Source organism: Cydia strobilella, chromosome Z (assembly GCF_947568885.1).
Source record: "Cydia strobilella chromosome Z, ilCydStro3.1, whole genome shotgun sequence".
NCBI lineage: Eukaryota > Metazoa > Arthropoda > Insecta > Lepidoptera > Tortricidae > Cydia > Cydia strobilella.
The window spans coordinates 55,257,553-55,280,641 of NC_086068.1; the positions used below are offsets into that span (position 1 = coordinate 55,257,553).

At 38.6% G+C, this 23,089-nt stretch overlaps 2 protein-coding genes across 2 annotated transcripts in view; both read left to right on the plus strand.

Moving 5' to 3' along the window:
* Positions 1-23,089, plus strand: part of LOC134755207 (uncharacterized) — a 417,347-nt gene that overhangs the window by 292,179 nt on the left and 102,079 nt on the right. The window lies entirely within an intron of this gene.
* LOC134753788 (phosrestin-2-like) overlaps positions 1-23,089 on the plus strand; it is a 46,922-nt gene that overhangs the window by 6,460 nt on the left and 17,373 nt on the right. Inside the window, exons 3-5 of the mRNA XM_063689727.1 lie at positions 5,795-5,915; positions 9,987-10,134; positions 17,306-17,476. Of these exons, the coding sequence (XP_063545797.1) occupies positions 5,795-5,915; positions 9,987-10,134; positions 17,306-17,476 (440 nt within the window). The remainder of the gene's footprint in view (positions 1-5,794; positions 5,916-9,986; positions 10,135-17,305; positions 17,477-23,089) is intronic.

Sequence of the window (23,089 nt, forward strand, 5' to 3'; positions counted from 1 at the left end):
ATGACTCACGTTAGACCGGGCCGTGTCCGGGCCGGAGCTTCCGGCGCTTCGTTTTCTATGGAAAGCACCACGTGATCACCTATCATGTCATAGAAAAGTAAGCGCCGGAAGCTCCGACCCGGACACGGCCCGATCTAACGTGAGTCATCCTTAACGATTAATTTTACTTTTCAAATCGTAATAATTAGTTCTAGTAAACAGCTTATTAAAATAATAAAAGTGGTCCTGTGATTCAAAAAATGTTTACTCTGAATACCGCCGACAATATCTGCATCAAAATACAGAGCGAGGCCAAAAATGCTTGGACGCAAGCCTGCCCGGATAATCCAATCCCAGCCTTCGTAAATTCACAAAGACTGGAATAAGCCCCTCTGCAGAGCCACCACGAATTAATAAATGAGAGCCACTCTAAAAGCACTTATTGATAATGCTTAAAGCCCTGCAGAGCGCGCTCGTCTCCTAGCCGTATCAGAGCCAGAGTCGGGGCTCTGGCTCCATGCATTGCATCCAACATAGGCGCCCTCCTAGAGAGAACGACCCTCGTGCTCGCTACCAGTCTGCGACTGGGGGTCAAAACCAATGAGCCCCACCGCTGCCGCTGTGGCTCCAATGTTGACGAGCTGGGCCACCACGGCTTATCCTGCCAGAGAAGCGCGGGCCGCATCTCTCGCCACGCCTCCCTGAATGATGTCATCCGGAGGGCGCTTGCTTCCGTTAGCGTGCCGGCCATCCTAGAGCTGAACGGAATCGCACGCGACGACGGCAAGCGGCCCGACGAAATGACACTCATTCCGTGGAGGCTGGGAAGGACGTTTGTGTGGGACGCCACCTGCGTTGACACGGCGACCTCCGTCAACCGCTACAACCGCAGAACAGAACAAGCGGCGCAAATATGCTGTCCTCGGCGAGGGCTACATATTTGCTCCGTTTGGCGTAGAAACTCTGGGACCGTGGAGGTTCAGCGCAAAAACCCTTTTCAATGAAATTTCCCAGCACCTTGTTGACACCTCAGGTGACAAGAGGGCTGGCAGCTACCTCGGCCAGAGGATAAGCCTGGCCATCCAAAGAGGTAACGCTGCCAGCCTTCTGGGCACTATAACGCATGAAGTTGACCTGGGGAGCATTTTTTGTTTATAAGTTTGCTTTAAGATTTATTATTTTTAGGTATAGTTTAGTTTTAATGTTACTTTATTTTGTTGTTCTTTCAATACCTTTGTCGTAATACATTTTACTTAATACCTAGAACCTGTTTGTATACTGGAACCGACATTACTATTCTAATAGCAAAAGTAACTAAATATCAGGTCAATTCGAGTTTTAGTTCTTCTTCTTCTTTTCAAATTATGGCTTCAGCCCAGTGGGACTATTTCGCCAGTATCAAGGTATTAAGAGGTTTTAAAACGACAAAAATTGTACGGTTGTACAAGACAGTGTACGGTGATTTGTTAGCTCTTGTAAATCGATAGCTAGACTTTACAAGAAGCACGTGGACTACCGGCCGTTGACTCCAAGATGGTGGTTAAACGCGCTTCATAATTAATTCTCCGTTCACTGCACACTACCACATTAGTTTACTGTATAATAAGCTATCGATATTACACTTTAAACAATATTAATGAGCAAAAAACAAAGTAATTAATCTCGATGCTAACTATCAAGATGGCGCTCGAACCGGAAGTCCCGAGTTTTAGTTATTCGACCTGTTTCCGATATGATGCTGATCTGTCAGTGTCAAAAATGAAATGAGATAAGAAACTACCCTCGTTTACGGCATTATTGTCAAATGATGGGTTGCACACAACACTCACTACGTCATTCGCTAATGGTTCGTCCACACCGACGTAGTACCCAACTCAGTTTCAACTCGACTCGTTCGAGCGTTTTTCGACAAAATACGTGAGTGACCCGTTATTAATATATTTAATAGGATAGTTTTTATGAAGACACCATACATACTACGCAGACGAAGACACAAGGACAAACTAGTCACTACATAAAGAGTACACGGAAAGAACATGTCTAGTCACTTTTATCGGAAAATAGTTATATGTGCAAAAAGAGAGGAAAGTTGGTTTTTCTTGCGAGTGTTTATTTTGAGTCAAAAACACGAGATGTAAAATAACTTTGCTCTCGTGTTGCACACATAGTTTCACCTCAGTAGTGAGAACATATTAAAGGTTAAAATGTATTTCGAATTACACAGAATAATACAGAAAAAAAAGAATAAAAGTATGAAGTGGCAGTTCATGGCCTTCACTAATTTAAAAAGCTACTTTGTTTCACTCTTTGGAGTGAGGAAAGTCGCACTTTCTTCATTCCAGGGAGTGACGAAAGTATGCTTGTTCGAGCTGCTGAGGTGAAAAATAGATTTTCATTTCAAAATGTAGAGCTCTTAATGAACTATTAGTTATATCTTTTTTAATACAGTTGCTCAAAAAGTGCTACTTTACGTAGCTGTTTAGCGTGCTGAAAGTTGATTTTCGCGAACTAGTGCTTTTTACTTTTCCAATTTTTTAAAATTTATTCTTGTTCCAATTCATGACTACTTATTGATGAGTGTTAATATTAGTTTCCTTTAAACGTCGTAATCAACATAAAAACCTACTGTTAATGTAAGAATACGAAAATATACATATTTCATATTTTATTACTTACCTCTTCATCATTACAACACGTCTATTTTTTTAATATTGAATATTGAAAAACCGTTCTTAATACGTTGTCTGAATGGAACGGAACGCCTGTCAAAGAAGAGGCGTTTTTTCTTTCTGCTTTATGTTTCCAAAGGCAACATTCGATATTGTTTTTATAAATGTACGATACACAAATAATCGTAATTAACGATATTTGGGTATAAATAGTACAATGTTTTATATTTACAATTGTTTCTGTCTTATAGAACATGCATTTAAAAAAAAAACTTTCATTAAAGTGGGTCCAATAATAATAACACCCAGCTAAAAAAACACCTCTTCATAATGTCAATGTCAATGATGTCACAGAATTAATAATATAAATGCTTCGAATTCCTTACTTGTTGCTTTTCTTATTTTTTCGCAACTGTATTAAAAACGTCGTTCGATACACGTGCGGAAATGTCATTTTTCACTCGTCCCGAGTCTTGCCACTCGCCTACAGCTCGTGGCAAGACATCTCTAATGTTATGCTATTATATTTAATGACATACTAACCGCACTAGCATCGAAATGTACTATTAAGCGTTTTTAAATATTCATCCCCTTAAGAGGTTAAAAGTTTGAATCCATTACAAATGCTTTGAAACTTCTTAGAAAGGCATTGTATAATATTACAAAAAAAGTTATTTCAACGTTCTTAATAATTCAACCCAAATTCAAAGAGGTTTAAGAAGGGGATGTAAGTTTATATGTGATTCAAGTTTTCGTTTAAGCTAGGAACATAAAACTTGGTAAAAGGGCAGCGAAAACTAATTGATAAAGGTTGCTTAGGGAGCGAACATTTTTTTTAAATAATGGACTTGAGAGAGGTACTCGTGAAGTAATGACATACTTTCCGCACTAGCATCGAAATGTACTATTTCTACCACTGTATAATATATGTAACACAACTTTTTTTTAGTTAAAACTTATCACGGAATTATCATACATTTTGTCATGGTTCCAAATTTTAAAACCGCGATTACTCAAAATGTTACTTAAGTGACTAGACATGTTCTTTCCGTGTACAATACAAAGTCGCTTTCCGCTATCTGTATGTCTGTCCCTATGCATGCTTAGATCTTTAAAACTGCGCAACGGATTTTGATGCGGTTTTTTTTAATCGATAGTGATTCGAGAGGAAGGTTTATGTATATAATTTGTTAAGGTTTTGTGTAAATTAGTTCAACTACCCGTGCGAAGCCGGGGCGGGTAGCTGTATATAATAAAATAAGGCCGGTCTGAAAATCGCCGCCTCAATTTTGTTGCGGTCATCCTTTGTTAAATGGAAAACTAATGGTTTGTTAAATTCACGTCTATTAGTATTCATTTAGTGGCCAAGAGCGGAAATGGTTTCATGTTCTCTCCGCCTTTCAGACACGCTTTTAGTTTGGGGCATAGACTACTTATTCAATGACTCCGCTTATAAACAGTTAACTAAGATCACGAGGTCACCACGTAGGCTTCTTAACTTGTAACTTACTACCGTGCTACTCAGTTGCAATCTACACGATATTAGGTACATATACTACAACAGTCTGTTTTTATCCCTAGATACTTATTTTCCAGTCGATGTATTTCTCTGTATCTTTAGGTATTTAAATAAAAGTAAACAAAATCTTCTCTCAAATGGCTCCTAAAGCCAGTTGAGGGTAGTTGAAAACATTACATGATCAAATAATGTAGGTTAAAGTCAGGTCGTTCAGTTACAGATCAAAGCGGTTTTGTATTTGGTTGGTTAACCAATAAATAAATACTACCCGAAAATATACAAATTGTTTGTTTACTTTTATTTTAATACCTAATGATACAGAGTTATAGTACCAAGTCGTAAATGTGGATACGACTTAAATTCTCTCATACCCATAGTGAAATATTAAAAATATGGAGGCTCATTGGAGTGGTTACGATCACGGTTACGATATAACGTTATCGACCAGCCAGCGCGAAGCATCCGTTTCAGCCAAGATAAAAAATAAAAATGCTTTCGTTGTCTGGCTGTTTTCCTCTACAGGCCGCATTTCTCAACCGATCTTCTTGAAATTTTCTGAGCAAGTTCGATAATATTATGGATTTGTAGTTAATATGGGTTCTCAAGGCCCACAGCTCGCACAGACAGTAGTATAAAGATCTCAGACTTGTTACTTTTGTTTGTTTCTCTTCCTAACAGACACAAATTACGGTTGCAGGCCTTTTTTCACAGCTTGAAGGGACCGTCTACTCCATCTAAAAGACAAGTAATCGGGGCTTTGGGCATAAATTACTTCAAACTGTTTGTTTTAAGAACGGTATAGATAGTTTAAATAAACAATTTTATTTTAAGGATGACTCACGTTAGACCGGACCGTGACCGGGCCGTGATCACGTGATGCTTTCCATAGAAAACGAAGCGCCGGAAGCTCCGGCCCGGTCACGGCCCGGTCTAACGTGAGTCATCCTTTATACCGAAGTTCAGTATTTATAATATTATTATTTATTAGGCATATATACCTTCTAGTCAAAAAGAAGAATTACAATTTCAGCATTATGCATAAGCGTCAAACTACTCGTAGTATTGATGGATAATCGCGTCATAATAAACGCGTTACAAGCCTCAATTAGCTAATAATCGTTTATCTTCATCTGTCATTTACTTATATGTGCAGTTACCATCAAATATATCCTAGCGGCAACGTGTTCAAAATATCTGAACACGCCTCTATTGTCAAGGCGCTAGAGTGCGTGTTCAGATATTTTTGAGCATCTCGGTCGCTCCGATATATCCGATGGCGACTGTACTTGTACAAGAGGGATAATACATAACTAATTTAGGCTTGTAAAATTTGAATAAAGAGATAAGTTTCCAATCGATTTGCTTTATCTTCCACGTAACATAGGCTGAAAAGGATGAGGTCACAATACGTATAAACTGTGGAGCTGTGGACGTTTTCCCTGTTACGTAACGAAGCCAAACCCAAAAAGGCTCTGATTTTAGCAGCCTATATAGCAGCTTGTGATTGTTCTTGTATCTGGGTGGATTGGGTGGTTATGTTTGCGTTAAAACTGTATTATCACGAATGAGGTGAGTGAATTTATACGATAAAGAAATTATATTTATATAAAAAAATATCTTGTTACAGATATGGACGTGAAGACGAAGAGGTGATGGGCTTGAAATTCTGCAATGAGGCCATCATGAGCCTCGCCCAAGTGTGGCCTCTGAACTGCAATCACGAGAGGGAACCAAGCACCGCTTTACAGGTAAATAAATAAATGATTTTTTGGAGTTGTAACTCTCGGTCCATGGGGTCCCAGCGCGCACAAGTTGCTTGCAGAAAACGCGAAGCGTCTGGTTGACGTAACTGGTGACCGAAGAGCTGGCAGCTTCCTAGCATTGCGATACAGTGAGGAAATGCCGCCAGCATGCTTGGTACATATGGTACAATGCCTCAAGGGCCTATTTTAGATTTAAGCTAGTTATTAATTTCGTTTAGTAGTATCACTGCATACATACATATCTTGTATGTAAATAAATGACTTTTTCAATAAATTAGTATACTTAAATACATTTTATCATCATTGTTTAATCAAAATTAGATCTATTTACAAACACTTGTCAATTTGTTTCGGGTATTGTTTTGCTAAGATAAAACGCTGCATTATTTGTATCTCCTTGGATATCACGGGCCTATGCATCCCGGTCTTTTGATAGGCTTGCGTGGGGATATAAATCCAACACGTAGAGGCCCCTTGGAGAGCTTTAATGTCATGTAGAACGCCTCCTGCATTATTATTAGACGTTATTTTTAGGGTGCCGTACCTCAAAAGTAAAAAAACGGAACCCTTATAGGATCACTTTGTTGTCCGTCCGTCTGTCCGTCCATCTGTCTGTCAAGACCCTTTATCTCGGGAACGCGTGCAGGTATCGAGTTGAAATTAAAACTATATACTCAGAAGCTGGTCCCTTCAAGCTGTGAAAAAAACAAACTTCTAAGTCAACGTAAAAAAAGAAACGGCCGTTTCTGTCGCAAAAAAAAAAGTATATTTTGACACTCAAGGGAATCGAAAAATACAGCCGTAGGTACATACTTCCTGCATGTTGACCTAGATTGTCTTACACTACAAGTACAAGGAAAAAATCTGAAAACATTAAATTTGTAAAAAAAAAGTTTGACGGAACCCTCGATGGGCGAGTCCGACTTGCACTTCTCCGGATTTTTTTTAAATCAACACACTTTTAAAGTTTGCCTTGGAACACCTTGTCTAACAAAAGTTGTTTAGATAGTGAGGCAATTCTATTGCCCAAATAAGCTTAGTACATCTACAACTTTTTAAATAAATACCAGAGCACAATTTTAAACGTTTTTAAATGAGTTAAGTTGAAAAAGCTCGCCCTTAAATGTTTCGTCGGTTCATAATTATAATTTTCTTAACAAACACAAATTAAATCGTAAAATTTTCCGTCTGTGAATCCATCAAGCGTGAACATCAACTTCAATTAGCGTTCCGTAGATTTTATAGACAGTAAAAATATTCTACAAATATTTAGAGGTAAGCGTAGAAGCTGTTCAGTAGGATCAAGGAGGGAACAGTGGCTCGGTAGAAAAATGCCGGGTACAGTAGCTCACTCAACCTAATTTCAGCACGAGAGAGGCGATATTTAGGCGATTGAGCCACTGTTCGAGCTGAGCCACTGTTTACCCTTAGTCTACATTTAGTTCGATAGCATGACGTGACGTACGCGTTTGCGTCAAGTGTCATTTTATATGGGTTTGAGTTTTCAAAACGTCCCGCTTGGCGCGCTGTTCAAAATCCCATACAAAAATAACGCAAACGCGAACGCTAGTCACGCTATCGAATGAAATTTACCCTAGGGGTCCAGAAGTAGGCTTAGTTATTGTAAACTAAGTTTTCAATTTTATATTATTCGATCTGTGTCGTCTCTAGGGGAGACCGAGGTGAATTGTGACAGAGGAGAGTTGTGACAACGTCGGTTTTTGGGAACTTATTAACTATTAGCAAGTTCGCAACAGCGCGCATTTGCTAGCTCGAGACTTGAACTAAAAAACGCGCGCAGTTGCGCTATTTCTTCCACTGTAAGCAGTCCTTCATCATTGCATTTTCATGCCGATCTCTAAATATCCCGCCAACCTCTGTTATGGTTCATAAAGGACGTGGTCAATCTGATTTCGACCTTAATATTGAAGCGACAAGGTTTGAATCCGCCCGCAGGGAGAATGTCATTGTGCTAAGAGTTGACGTGACAAAACTCTTAGAGAGTGTTTATTATAAGTACAGTAAAAGTGGGAAAATATAAACATTTTACTACAGTCGAGGAAAAATAGCTTGAAAAGACCACATCATCAAGACATCAACAGCTACACCGAGGGTGTGGAGTGCGCTGCGTCTTACGTAAGCGAACAACTCGCGAACGCGAAGCGAAGCGAACGCGAATCAAGGTTTGAGATAGCTTGAATTTATCACTTGGACCGGGAAGTATGAATACTTCCCCACTTCTAGCCGGGCAATGTGATAAATTCTGTCGCGCCGAGGTGAAAGCAGTTTATTTCTGTGTGGGATTGCAGTTCTAACCTAACCCTACTTTTCTATAAATAATTCATTTCTGTGGGAGGTTGCAATTCTAACCTAACCTAAACCAACTTTTCTGTAAGTAGTTCCTTTCTGTGCGGGGTTGCAGATCTTACCTAAACTAAACCTACACTACAGCTCATCTGTTTTATTACACTGCCCAAGGTAGGGTGGTCATTATTCATACTGACCGGTCAAAGTGATTACTCATGCAGTTTTAATTACATTGCCCACTTGATACGGGCATTATGCATACAGACCGATCATTATTCATAGTAACCGGACTTATCAAGTTGCCCGTAACATATACATCCAGAATATCAGGTCTGATGGATGTAGTCCATGAAAACCGGTTGTTCAGTTTTCAATAGTGAGTAGAGCAATTGTTGCGATTTCAATGCCTTCTTCCGATTCTTGCTTTTCAATTCCACTTTCATTCTTTGAATATACATAGCATTTGATGCTAATGGGCGAATAGGGATTTAGGAGTCCAGCTAAGGCATTGTCCTGAGGGATAAAATACTAAAAGTTGACCTACTCCTAATTATACTTTATAGCAAATGTATAAAAGAACCTTTTTCAATTTCAATTTTAAAGTTTTTTGATGATTTTCTTTTCCTTTTTTGTATTTCATGAGATAAAAACCCTAATGATAACTATCTTTCTAGGTACTTCTCCTGAAAAAATCGATCAATACATAATTCAAAGCGCTATCCAAATACTTAGTAGTAATTCGTTCGAAAAATTCCGATAAATGTTAGAATAGGTACAAAATAATATTCTTTATGATATACTATCTTCATGATTGATGATGATGGTGTTGACTGATAAAAACTTTCCTATGTCCTTCCTCGGGACTCTAAATTACATACCATATAAAGTATCATTCATTCATTCATTCAAATTGTATCTTCCGGTTCAGTCCGGCGGTTTAAGCGTGAAGGAAGAGGTAACAGATAGACAAAGTCACTTTCGGTTTTATGATGTTAGGAGGGATATATTTATCAGCAATATGAATTTTAATCTTTATGCTTCCTTGGGTAAAACACATTTATTGAAGCTTATATCATTTTAACACTACTCTGTAGGTACCTGTTCTGTCCCATGATAAGCTGTAGTAGAAACTACCATCTTTTTGGCACTTTTCGATACTTCGTGTAATGACCACTTAAAATATTGTATGGAATTTATTGTTGCCAACCTTATTTTAAATGTCATCTGACAAATAAGTGAATCATAAACGTTTTTCTATTTTCTCAGATTACATTATTTGACACTGGGTTAAGGGCTTAACCGCTTATCCCCGGCTTAGTGGGATTGTGCAAGTGTCTAAGAGATTTCAAAATAAAATAACTTAGTTGCGGAGCACAGTACGAGTAAACAAATAATAAATAATAAATTAATAACATTTATATCCGAACATTTGGAAATGTATGTTCGTCTTTTACCGTTTATGTGGTTAATGTTCATCATCTACATCAACAACAATGTTACTTTACATATTTTGTAAAGCAGCGTCTTACGTAAGCGAACAACTCGCGAACGCGAAGCGAAGCGGCGCGGCGCGGCGCGGCGGGCCCACGGCGTTCGCGTTCGCAACGAGATCGCCCACGTAGGACACTTCTATAGGTATCAAATGATTGATTCACCCCGCGCCGCATCGCTTCGCGTGTTGTTCGCCTGCGTAGTACGCTGCGTAACAGTCCTAAATATCTCCTAGGTACTTTTTTTTCTTGTCTGCAGGAGGCTTTAATGAAGCGCCTAGGCGCCCACGCGTACCCGTTTCAACTGGAGCTTACGCCGCTGGCGCCCCCTAGCGTGCAGCTGGTACCCGCTAAGCAGTACCACGGGGCGCCCATTGGTACCTCTTATGACGTTCGGGCTTTTATCGGTAAGTTTTACTGGTGACGCATCTATTATTTTATAGGCTAACGACCTGATTCTAATTTTAATTAACGTCAAAAATTATATCTCGATACGAGTTGGATCGGATCTGTCAGTGTCAAAAGTGACGTTTTTTAGGGTTCCGTACCCAAAAGGTAAAAACCGGGACCCTATTACTAAGACTCCAGCACTGTCCGTTGTCTGTCCGTCCGTCTGTCTGTCACCAGTTGAAATTTTCACAGATGATGTATTTCTAAATGCTAAAAACTGAATAAAATAAATATTTAAGTGGGGCTCCCATACAACGTAATTTTTTGCCGTTTTTTGCGTAATGGCGCGTCCGATCGCACTAGGCCGGTTTTTTTAAGAAACGTCACTTTTGACACTGAAAGATCCGATTGATATCGTATCGAGATCTAATTTTTAACGTTTGCTAGATCCATATCGTATCGAGATTTAATGTTTGACGTTTACTAAAATTAGAATCAGTCCGTAAGTTAATATTTAGGTAGGTAATCGATGTAAAATTAATTTTGGTGACAGATCCTTAATTTTAGTGACCAATTTCTCTTCTTACCAATTCGTACCTACGTACATACATGTATATTTGGTAGTTGATTAAATCATACCTATTGTTATTGGAATTGGTAAACAATTTAAAGAGTTGTCTAATGGCTACCGCTCCTCTACACCATTGGCCATGATGGGCAATTGCAGGTGATCCCGATCGTGTGGAGGGCTTAATGACCAACAGTTGCCCGTGATCGGCGATGATGGAGCGTAATCGCCATTCTGTCGGTTTTCGGGAAAACATCAAAGGAAGTGACGGCCATGATTATCTTCGCCCATTCCGTAATGGGTTATCATTACCGATTGTGTAGAGGAGCCATACGGCGTACGCCTTCTGCGTCAGATTAAATCAGAGGCATTCACATAATGGCAGCATTGTTACCGTTGTATTGGCAGTGTTGTTGTTAGTACATATTCCGAAATCTAATTGAAGATTCACAATGGCAATCATATTCCACATCAATTTTGCCTGAACAGCCGTAAACTTTCATTTCAACACGAATTTATTCAACCATGTATATTCAAATTCGCACATTTGTGAGGCCGATTTGCTTATAACAATTGTATTAAGTTTTGATCTTATTTTAATATGACCTTGAGTCGTGTTGTCTGGTAACATACGCTCACCAATAAGTGCGAGCGATATGCCTTACGAGACGACTCATGGGGGCCTAGCCAACATCACAATTGTCAACATGTCTATTCACTTTAGTAACTTTGAGTAATCGCGGTTTTAAAATTTGGAACCCTGTCAAAATGTATGGTAATTCCGTGACCAGGTCTTTTTTAACTAAAAAAAAGTTACAAAAGGTCACTGTTACAAGGTACTAAATTGTACTAAAATTTAAATCCTTGATAGTACAAGTTGTCAAGGTCGTATCACTCGTATCTAAAATTCTAAATAACATGAGAATCATATCAAAATGGATAACAGAAACGGTCTCTAGTTCGGTTTAATTTAATTCGTTCCAATGACACTCAAATCGCATTGTGCGTGTGAAACCAGACGTGCTTAATGTTAACAGTTGGGAAGCTAGAAAGTAATTATTGTTCAATTAAATGGGCTCATATTGTATATTGTTCATCCATGTTGGAAATGGGTCATATTCATTTCATTGTATGCTTAACTCGCACGCATCTTGCCAGAAAATCACCGATATCTACTAAACCTTGATGCAAATCATACTTAAGCAACACTTACGCTACTTGCATAGGTACTATTGCTACAGCAGTAGCTTCTATTTTAGTAGATATTTATTATTTTCAAAACTATCCCTTTCTCGAAGTTACCAAATCCACCTCGCACGTACTACGTACGTAGGCGAACAACATGCGTACGAGAAGCGAAGCTAAGCCATGCGGCGCGGGGTGAATCAATCCTTTGATACCTATAGAAGTGTCCTACGTCAGCGATCTCGTTGCGAACGCGAACGCTGTGGGCCCGCCGCGCCGCTTCGCTTCGCGTTTGCTAGTTGTTCGTTTACGTAAGACACAGCGTTAGACATCGCAGTTAAAAGAATCAAAACCTAATTACTACGCGACACTTTTAACAGCCCGGATACATCATATTCAGTACTTAAGACTTATTTAGAATAACGTGATATTGAACATAATATATTGTTCTTTAGTCGTTTACTTACCATTTTTTTTACACGTTTTTCCTTTTTAAATCGATAGTCCTCGTGATTCTGAGTCGAAACGACCCATATGTTGATAGTTTTTCGAAAAAAAGTAAATAAAATGACATCATTTTATCTGAAAAACCCACTGTACATTGTTCAACCATTTTCAATAATACATTAATATATCTGAATATGAAACCAAAAATCGACAAATGGAGTTGACCTCTGTGACCAGATATTATACATATATGTATTTGATAGTTTTCAAAATATGTTTTTACCTTTTTAAGCGAATTTACCTTCAGGAGTTTCAGGACCAATTATTTTTCTATTTTTTAGGTTAACCATAAACTTATGAACTATTTTATAATAAGTTAAATTGAATTACTTTAATGTATGCATTATAAGATTTATAAGTGGCATATTGTTGGTTAAAACACGGGGAAAATCGTTATGACACCCACTCAAAAATCGGAATGTTATATTAAAACTGGCAAAGTTCGAGTCGGACTCGCGCACGAAGGGTTCCGTACCATTACGCAAAAAACGGCAAAAAAAATGGGAGCCCCGCTTAAATATTTATTTTATTATTTTTTTTTGTATTTGCTATTTATTATAGCGGCAACAAAAATACATCATCTGTGAAAATTTCAACTGTCACAGACGGACAGATAGACGGACGGACGGACAGCGGAATCTTAGTAATATTTGGGTCCCGTTTAAACCTGCTAAACGTTCAGGTTATAGGTAAATTACTGGTGCATATTAATTATTGCATGAATACTCGTATTGTCTTTCAACAAAAGCTCGGAGTAATTAATAATCAGAACCACATCAACCACACAATAGCCAATGCCTGTCAGTTCTACCCTTCGAAACATAAACATATATACTTATAAATCTTATAATACTTATAAATACAGACTCCATAAGTCCATGTACAGTGAGCTGCGAAATTTCATGGAGAAAATATGAATGAATTCATTGATAAATTCGCCATGCATTTTTGCGGCTGATGTTTGTGCTTATTGTTTTTCATCGTATTTTCTCGAAAACGTTCGTATTTGTCATGCCAATTCAGTCAACCTCAGTAATTTTTGTAACGAGACTGACTGAAATAGCAAGACACGTTCGTACGTTTTCGTGAAAATACGATGGAAAATAATAATGCACTACATCTGTATTAGTGCATAATCCTTTCCCCTAGTATTTTGGTCTCAAGGCACGAGGGTTAAAGAATTATGTCCGATGCCCCGTGGTTCAAAACTCGGTACACTTTGAATATTTATTCTTAAGATTTCCTAAAATAATAACGATTCTTAGAACGATTCTAAGAAACTCTTGGCCTGAATTTGAATAAATGTGTATAATAAAATAACGTATAAATGGCGAAATGTGTTTTGTGGTATAACTGAATTGTCAAACGTCAACTTGTGACATCCTATCGGTACTGCTTAATGTACGAACCCGTTCAGTACCAGTACAAATTCGAAACCTGGAAGTTTTCTTTAACTTTATATCTATTTTATTCCACTTTTAATAACTCTACTTTTGGCTATTCCATAGTCGGTTAAAAAGGACGAAAATTTAGGTCATTCTATATTTAAATTTAAACACAAAGGTACATTGACTATGCTCGGGTAGGGTCGGAAGGTCGACATTGAATAAACCCCCTAAACCTATATTTCCGTGAGCTGTGCTATAAAGCTATACCTTACCCATTGTTATCTGCGTAATAAACCTTCGTTGGAAGTTAAACTTAAGTACTTTTATTAACTTTAAAATATTTTTTCAGATAAAAAATCTACCAAATGCAAGTCTTGTTGTATCCTGCGGGTTCCGTTCAACTATTTTTGTAAGGTTTTTTTTTGAAGACCCATTCTTGGTTCAATTTGGCGTGGTTTGAGTAGGTAAATTCGATAATAATCTACAAAAAATTCTGAATAATATACAAAGACGCAGTAATCTTATCAATTACGCGCCCGCAAATATCATCTTACTCTTTGTTTTTCTAAAAACCGCTTTAGCTCCATAGTGGCCTAGGTTTTCTTTTGATTAGCCGCACTCTCAAACACGTTTACCTGCCATTTTCAGTAGGATAAAGTACATTTTGCTTTTTAACCCTTAAATGCATATTGTTGCCAAATGTATACAAAGCATTGGACAGCTCACAGATTCAACAGAAAAAAATGGGTTCCAAAAATAAAAAATCATGCATTTAACGGTTAAAGACCAAACATTGAACAAAGCGACGTTCTCTGCAGGCGCCACTCCGTTCTCATTTATTTTCCGTTATTGCTTTTTCAGATTAATTAATGTGACAGGAAAATGAGTTTTTTTTTGAAATATGAGAAAAACATTGCCGAGATGGTGTTTAGAATGTTTTTAACAGATCCGGAATACGTTGCGCTGTCCTTGCTGTTTTCGTTAGTACTTTGTAAAGCAGAAACTGTGTCTGGTGGTATGAAGTAGGGGGCCTACCAAAGTTACCGACTTGTGTTACTACTACGTAGTATCCGACCGAATTTTCGGTTTTGGATGCAGATTCGGTTTCGGCCGAAACTAGAACAAACCAAACAAAAAATCGGTTTCGGCAAAAATTCGGTTTCGATCGGATACTGTGGCTAAGCAGGTAGGTAAGAGGTAAGACGTACCACGCATAACAACCATAAGGGCCACCCCACACTAGCGTCCCCCGAGCGTCGGCGTCTAGTCAACTCTATCTCGCTGGCTACGACATTGCGCGACTAGCTTAGGCTAAGGTGACAACCATAGGTGAGAACGAAAGGTCCGATCGCTGTGTCTCGCTCCAACCTATGGTTGTCACCTTATGTTGGCGCAACTGTGCAGCGACGCGATTTTTCATAGCGCTGACTAGACGCCGACGCTCAAAAGACGCTAGTGTAGGGTGGCCCTTAGTGGAAAACCAGTTTCAACTTGTACCTACTTAAAGCTCGAGAATACGATAAATACGGTATAATCGTGTATAGCATAATTTTTTTGTTAAGTAATAAAGTGAACCTGGTAGATTTTTTAATGTTCCATGTATCACGGGTGTTACGATTTACGATGTCAAGATAAGGGTTAAAGGCAAGGTTAAAGACCCGACCAAATCTTATTGTCTGGCTTATTTTTTACAACTTTTTAGATACTTTATCTTTAACCTGTAAAAATTACAGATTGCCTCAAGAACATTTTTTTTTCATCACATAACTCGCGCACGAAGGGTTCCGTATCAATACGCAAAAAACGGCAAAAAAATCAGGTTTGTTGTATGGGAGCCCTACTTAAATATTTATTTTATTCGGTTTTAGTATTTGTTGTTATAGCGGCAACAGAAATACATCATCTGTGAAAATTTCAACTGTCTAGCTATCACGGTTCATGAGATACAACCTGGTGACAAACGGACAGAGAGATAGTTAAACAGACAGACAGGCGGACGGACAGCGGAGTCTTAGTAATAGGGTCCCGTTTTTACCCTTGGGTACGAAACCCTAAAAATTTACTTCACACTTTTAAAAACTGTAACGTCACTTGCACAAATCGACAGGGCATGTTTTTAAAAGAATTCGGGTACAGGGGCCTGCAAAGTGACAGCAAAAATAAAAAAATGGAGCGATCCCGACCATGCGCATCAACTGCACTAGTTTGAACAAAATTGGGTCGACAAGCCTGGCGAAAGCTGATTTATTACCCGTCCACGGAAAATTTAAGGGAAGGGTAAGAATTTTTGCAGTCTATCGCATCACAATAGGGTATTCCACAAATTTGTATTATTGGTATCAGTCGATCAGGTTTGTTTTGAGGATCAAATGTCTGTATGGGACCCATTGTCTTAAAGCAATACAAAAGTCACAAATGATGGTCAAAGTCTGGCACCCGCACTTTACTCACGAAACGCTTCTAACAAATTAGCATTACATCGTGACGTCAGCATGTAACGTCGCTATTGCTTAGAAGCCGTGGAAAACGAGGAAATTGCGATTTGTCGGTGAAATATTGCGTTCTTGTATATTGTTGCCATACAATATATTTTTTAATAAAATGTAAGGAATCGAATGGTATTACCATTATTTTTTTCTATTTGGAAGTTTTTTTTTTTTTACTTTGAAGTATTGTATTTATTTATTATTCCCATATATTTTTTAAGTTTCCAATTTATTGTGATAAATTGATCATTTTCTATTTATTTAACTAGGTTTAGTTATAAAATTCAACATGTGGAAACAACCCTATTAATTATGAGAGTGGGTATAGTCAACATCAAAAGAAGCGGATCTGGCTACGCCTCAAAAACTATCTACTTAACTCAAACAGCTTATCAAAACTAGATAATATATATATATATATTATGTCTCTCTATGTCAGTCAGCAGGTTCAACAGATAATCTAAAATAATATTTTCCGATAAGTATGGATCGATTGGATTATTCAAGACAAAACGAAATAATATAATAACTATTCCAATATTAGAAGTTTGTATACACGTGTATACCCACCCACACATATAAACAGCTAAAATCATAACTGAAAAAGCTGGAATACCAGGGGATTGCTGGTAAATTGCACGCCACTGGCAAATTACAATGTACAAAAGCCGGGATTTAATAAAATATTGTTCAGTCAAGCTTTTGTTTGCATAATGTGGAAGTAATACAGCTTTCAGTAAAATAAAATGAAAGCTTATGTAGTTACACCTACACTACACGTGTAACGTGTAGTCGATGATTCTGTTTGATTGAAGCAAAGCTCAATTTAAACGACTATGATTATTTACAGTCTAAGATACGATTCCAGTCTAGTGATTGCCATTTTGTTGTCATTTAATACACACAGAAATTACACATGGATGAGCAGGGACGTGGAGGAGAGGAATAAAATATAGTTGTTTAGAAAAAAAAATGAAAAACTTGTAAATTCTACTTTAAATGATGTTAATTGACAAGTCTCGAATAGAGGCACTCATTGTCACTCTGTCAGCAGCGGAGAAAGTCGACGAGAAGGTATCGCGGCGCAACATGGTGCGCATGGGCATCAGGGTGCTGCAGGGCGCGTCGCGCGCCGCGGCCGCCGCCGCGCTGCCGCCGCCGTCGCCCGCGCATAGCTCCCTGAGCGCTATGGCCCACCACCAGTTACTGAGGTACTGTTTGATACGTATTTATTTTATAATAGTGTAGCCTATAGGTTCAACCTGTGAACGCGTCGTGTCCTGCCTTAGGGTAAAGTAAGGGTACCTTAGTTCTAGAGCTACGCGCAGGTTAGCAGGTTAGGCTACAAGGAAATTTGATCATGATAATGGACCGCGAGCCAGGCGCAAATTTCGTCAGTCATCGCATCCCGGGCGAAAACTCGTATAGCGGTTAACGGCTATGTATGATGAACCCTCGTGAACGTCAGCTGTCGCTCCGTTGGTGGGTTGAGGAATGGCAGCCACCGAAGCGCGTAACACGGTCTTTCCACCGCGATACAACCGGCTGACGATTTGTTTTATTAACAATCATCTGACAAAGTATCAAACGGGAAGCGATGACGCCGATGATTGAAAACAATTTTCTTTTTTACATGTTCATGTGACCAGCTGACGGTCTTTACACAGCGATACAATCGGCTGACGATTTTGTTTATTCACAATAGCATCTGAACTATCATCTGACAGAGTATCAAGTGGGAGGCGATGACTAAATTTTTTTAATACTTTATTTTCCTCAACCTACCCAACGGAGCGGCAGCCGAAGTTCACGAGGGTTCATCATACATAGCCGTTAACCACTATACGAGTTTTCGCCCGGGAGGCGATTGGTTGTGTAAATTTGTTCCTGGCTCGCGGTCTATAAGGGAATAAAGTAAAAAAGTTTGGAAACCCCTGGTCAAACCGAACACTAGAAAAAGGCGCAATATTCCAACATTGTAAGATTTGAGCGTGACAGATTTGACCCTCATACGTTTTTTAATAAAAACATTTACTTTAAATAAGGTTTACTTACATAAAATATTTAGTAAAATTCGTCTACAAATACTTCGTTGAAAGGGTAGTAGTAAATCACTTTATTGTACAAAAAAAATCGTTGACATGAAATTCATATAAATTTAGGTACATAGGCGAGCTTATCTTACAATAATATTTAAAAAGGAAAACTACAATATTAACGTCTACGAATAACAAAAATACATCAATAGCATTATATAATATATATATATGTATTTAGTATGTATTTAGTAATATATATATATATATATAAATAAAACAATAATAAAAAAGATTAGTACTCAACGAAATCACACTTCGTGGGAAAGCCAAAGCTTTTTCAGATTAACTTAAAACTTAAAGGTCACCTACGGACAACAGTGTCATACACAAGTTCGTACATTAGGTACCTATCTCTCTTCGACGGAATTGTCCCGTATATTGAAGTTTCATAATTGTACAAGGAAATACACCAGTAACTCTGAAAGGCTTAAAGCCTAAAATCGCGTGTACACATGGATGCTTGTGTACAAGCCGACCAGCAGCCGTAAACTCATAAATCGGCTTGTTTGCCTGTTTGCCAGTCATCCAGCTTTGGGCTATCGGGTTTCCAATATAAGGTTATTCGGAAACGAATTCTATGTTGTGGAAACTCAAAATTGGTGCTCGTTCAGCGGCTATGAGATCACAGAACCGGACATTCAAACTCAAATGAAAACCCTCAAGGTCAAAAAAAAAAAATTTGTTTTGTTAGACTAAAATTCGGATGTTGTTGGATATTTTACTAAATATTTTGTGTACCTTTCATACTAATGAAGGGCAACCTTCCACTCACTTTAAAGCGGAAACTTGTCGACATGTGTATCCTGCCTATCCGTAAATTGTATAGGTATAGCATCAGGTAAAGACTACAACATTGATGTAGTTTTCCCAACGTGGGCAGCAATAGTACCAGACGTAAAGGATGACTCACGTTAGACCGGGCCGTGTCCGGGCCGGAGCTTCCGGCGCTTCGTTTTCTGGAAAGCATCACGTGATCACCTGTCATGTTATAACTTCACTTTAATTTCTGACATAAGTTACTGATTTAATACTATAAAATTGTTAGATACTGTTTGACATTTAATTTTCTGTGATATTTTGGTGGTAGTGTATACATTGTTTTTTTTTTTTTTTTTTTTTTTTTTTTTTTTTTTTTTTTTTTTTTTTTTATTATAAACTGATCGGCGATTGTTAGTCTCTAATTGTACTTGTAAATAAATATTGTAAATATTGCATGCCTTCTGTCTGGTAGAACATAAGACACGCTTCTTTCAAATGTTTATCTACTTATGTAAAACTATGTTCTTGCAATAAATTATTGATTGATTGATTGATAGAAAAGTAAGCGCCGGAAGCTCCGGCCCGGACACGGCCCGATCTAACGTGAGTCATCCTTAAAACGCGCATGGTGAATTAAGATCATTTCACTAGAGCCGCTCAAACACGAGGAAATGGACGTGTCACGCAGCGTACTACGTAGGCGAACAACACGCGAATGCGAAGCGAAGCGATGCGGCGCGGGGTGAATCATTCCTTTATTCATAAGTATCTATATAGAAGTGTCCTATTAAATACGTGGGCGATCTCGTTGCGAACGCGAAGGCCGTGCACGGAGAGAAAAAATATTGTTCGAATTAAAAATCTGATATCTAAAAGACGAGAATACCTAACTCTATTAATTAAAAAAAAATCTAGGCGATAGTTTCTTCACTACCATTGCCTACCTCTCAACTCTGCTGACGCAAAAAACCTAAAATAGGTTTCTCCGCAATTTTTAATTCAATAAAACACAGACAAATTAGATTTATTACTTTCATTCCATCTATTATTTCCGCGTCTGAAAATACCCCGAATTTTTCGCAAATTAAAAGGCTTAAATCGCCCCCATTTGCACAGTAATCACACCGGGAGCCGGATTTAGATTTAAAAAACCGGCCAAGTGCGAGTCGGACTCGCGCACGAAGGGTTCCGCACCATTACGCAAAAACCGGTAAAAAGTCACGTTTGTTGTATGGGATGATATTAAATATTTATTTTATTCCGTTTTTAGTATTTGTTGTTATAGCGGCAACAGAAATAAATCATCTCGAGGATTCTGTGAATTTCTACTGTCTAGCTATGACGGTTCATGAGATACAGCCTGCCCAGCCTGGTGACAGACAGACGGACAGCGGAGTCTTAGTAATAGGGTCCCGTTTTTACCCTTTGGGTACGGAACGGTTTTGACACGACCTTGACGTCTTGGTGATTTAAAAAAAAAACACGCACGACTTCATTTCGCATGCAACCATCGGCGTGAGCGGTCTTCAAGGTCGTATCAAGTTGTTTGATATTAATCGGGCTCCTAATACGCCTGTTTAGTTCATTTTGCCGTCAAGAGCGACCTATTGGATTTTTTTAATAAGATCTCTTTACATTGCAAACATACTTTTAAATTGGATGGAACTTAGGCGATCGATAAATAATATCCTATGTCATTCTCTGGGCCTTAAACTATCTCCAGGCCTTGAACTATGCCATGCCAAATTTCATCGAAATCGGTTTAGCCAGTTTTTAAGCGTGAAGAGGTAACATACAGTCATGCAGGGTTACTTTCGTATTTATAATACTTAGTAGGGATATGCCCTTTAGAAAAGGGCTTTACAGGTTTCTAAAAGGCCATTAACGCGCAAACGACAACTTTAGAGTGGTTTTTATCATAAATACGAGTATATACCTCAAAAATATAAATTATCTCACCCCTTTCTGTCATCAGAAACAAAAATATATGGGCGCTAAAAGTATCAAGCTAGATTCCAGCCTCACAGAAAATTAACCTTTTAAATAAGATATAAGATCTAACCCTTTACACCTTCAGTTCCATCTGAATTCTGTATACGAACAAATTTTCTCTATTTATTTAAGTACTTACAAACGCGTTTACCCTATTTAAATATTTACGAAAATTGAGGGCGGGAAAGAAATTCCGTAAAAAATTACCCGCATTTACTTTAGGAGTTTTACGCGTCTCAGCTCCTCAGGAGCAATACCTACCTTTAAATTAAGTCACCTGCGATATTTACGAGTAAGTTGCTTGCTTCCATTTGCAGAAATCGCGAAGCGTCTGGTTGACGTAACTGGTGGCCGAAGAGCTGGCGGCTTCTTCGCACAACGTATCAGCATTGCGATACAGCGAGGAAATGCCGCCAGCATCCTTGGTACAATGCCTCAAGGGCCTATTTTAGATTTAAGCTGGATATTAATTTTGTTTACGTAGTAATATCTATTTTTAACAGACTTCAATTTCATAGAAGGAGGAGGTTCTGTATTCGGTTGTGGCTATTTTTTTTTAGATCAGTTGATTCAGAAATCACACCACGTTTAAGGTGATGTTTATAAGTAGGTATCTAATTTTTGCCAGTTCTTTTAATCTATTTTCTTATTTAATTTATCAAGAGAGTGGTTGACCCGTGTTTATTTTAAATTTTTTCCGTCCGTCAGCGGGCCGGGATTGTACGTAATCCATTGCGTTGCGTTCAAATAGTGTTGTTCTTACGCCTCACTAGTTTAGCTATATCTGCTCGTATAGCTTTAGGTAGGTATACATAAAGGCAAATGCAGTCGACTAAATATTTGATATGTTAGAAAATATCTGTCGAAGTAATTAATCAGTTCACGTCCTCATTTCCTTTTAAAAATTCAAACAGCAGATCAATGTCATAAAAATAAGTAAGTAGGTCGATTGCGATCCAGCCCCAACGTTTACTTCGTAGATTGTACCCTATTCCCTCGCCTTCGAAAATTGCACCCTCGGGTCTATTACACACGCAGAGCACGACGTACATGGATATTGATCTATTAAGGGCGCGCTACACGCTCCGATCTTGACGCGATATTTTACCTGTCGTATGAGTATGGGCGTTTACTTAAATTGTGGATTCAAACACCGATGATGTCAAAAGAAGCAGAAAAAAACTAATAATATCAAATAAAAACCAGCCAAGAGGATGTCGGGCCATGCTCAGTTTAACAACAACACCACACAGGCGAACAACACGCGAACGCGAAGCGACGCGGCGCGGCTCGGCTCGGAGCGGGGTGAATCAATCCTTTGATACCTATTATTCTATAATAGGAGTGTCCTACGTGGGCGATCTCGTTGCGAACGCCGTGCCGCGCCGCATCGCTTCGCGTTCGCGAGTGTTCGCCTAAGTAAGAAGCAGCGTAAGGCTCCACACCACAGGGATTTCACTCGCCCGCCGAGTCAAGTCAAATGTTGGTCACTTAGTTTGAAGATTGCTCCTGTTACAAGCCACACCCAGTATATTTCACACAGCTGTATCTATATTATTATTTTATACATTAAAAATATGCCGTGGTAAAAAGCCGGAAAAACGCCAGGAAGATGAAGTGTGAAAAATACGCACATGTGCTTGTCACACACATGTGGGCACAAGTCCCTACTAGCTATAATTTCTGACTCTTATAAACAACGTGTTCCTATTACTTATTATTTAGCGATATAATATTATAAGGCCTAGTTTCCCCTACGAGTAGAAAGTAGCGGTGGGATTGGCAGTAGCTTTCGTAAAAACGATTGAGTTGATTGTCCGCCAATTCTTGGGATTAGTTGCCAAGCGGACCCCAAGCTCCTGTAGGCCGTGATATAAAGCCCGTAGAGAATGCGAGGAACATGATGATTTGGAAAATGTGTAATGGTACTTGGTTACCTATAGCATTAATTACGTATTTGAAACCACCTGTAGTCAATAATACTGTAA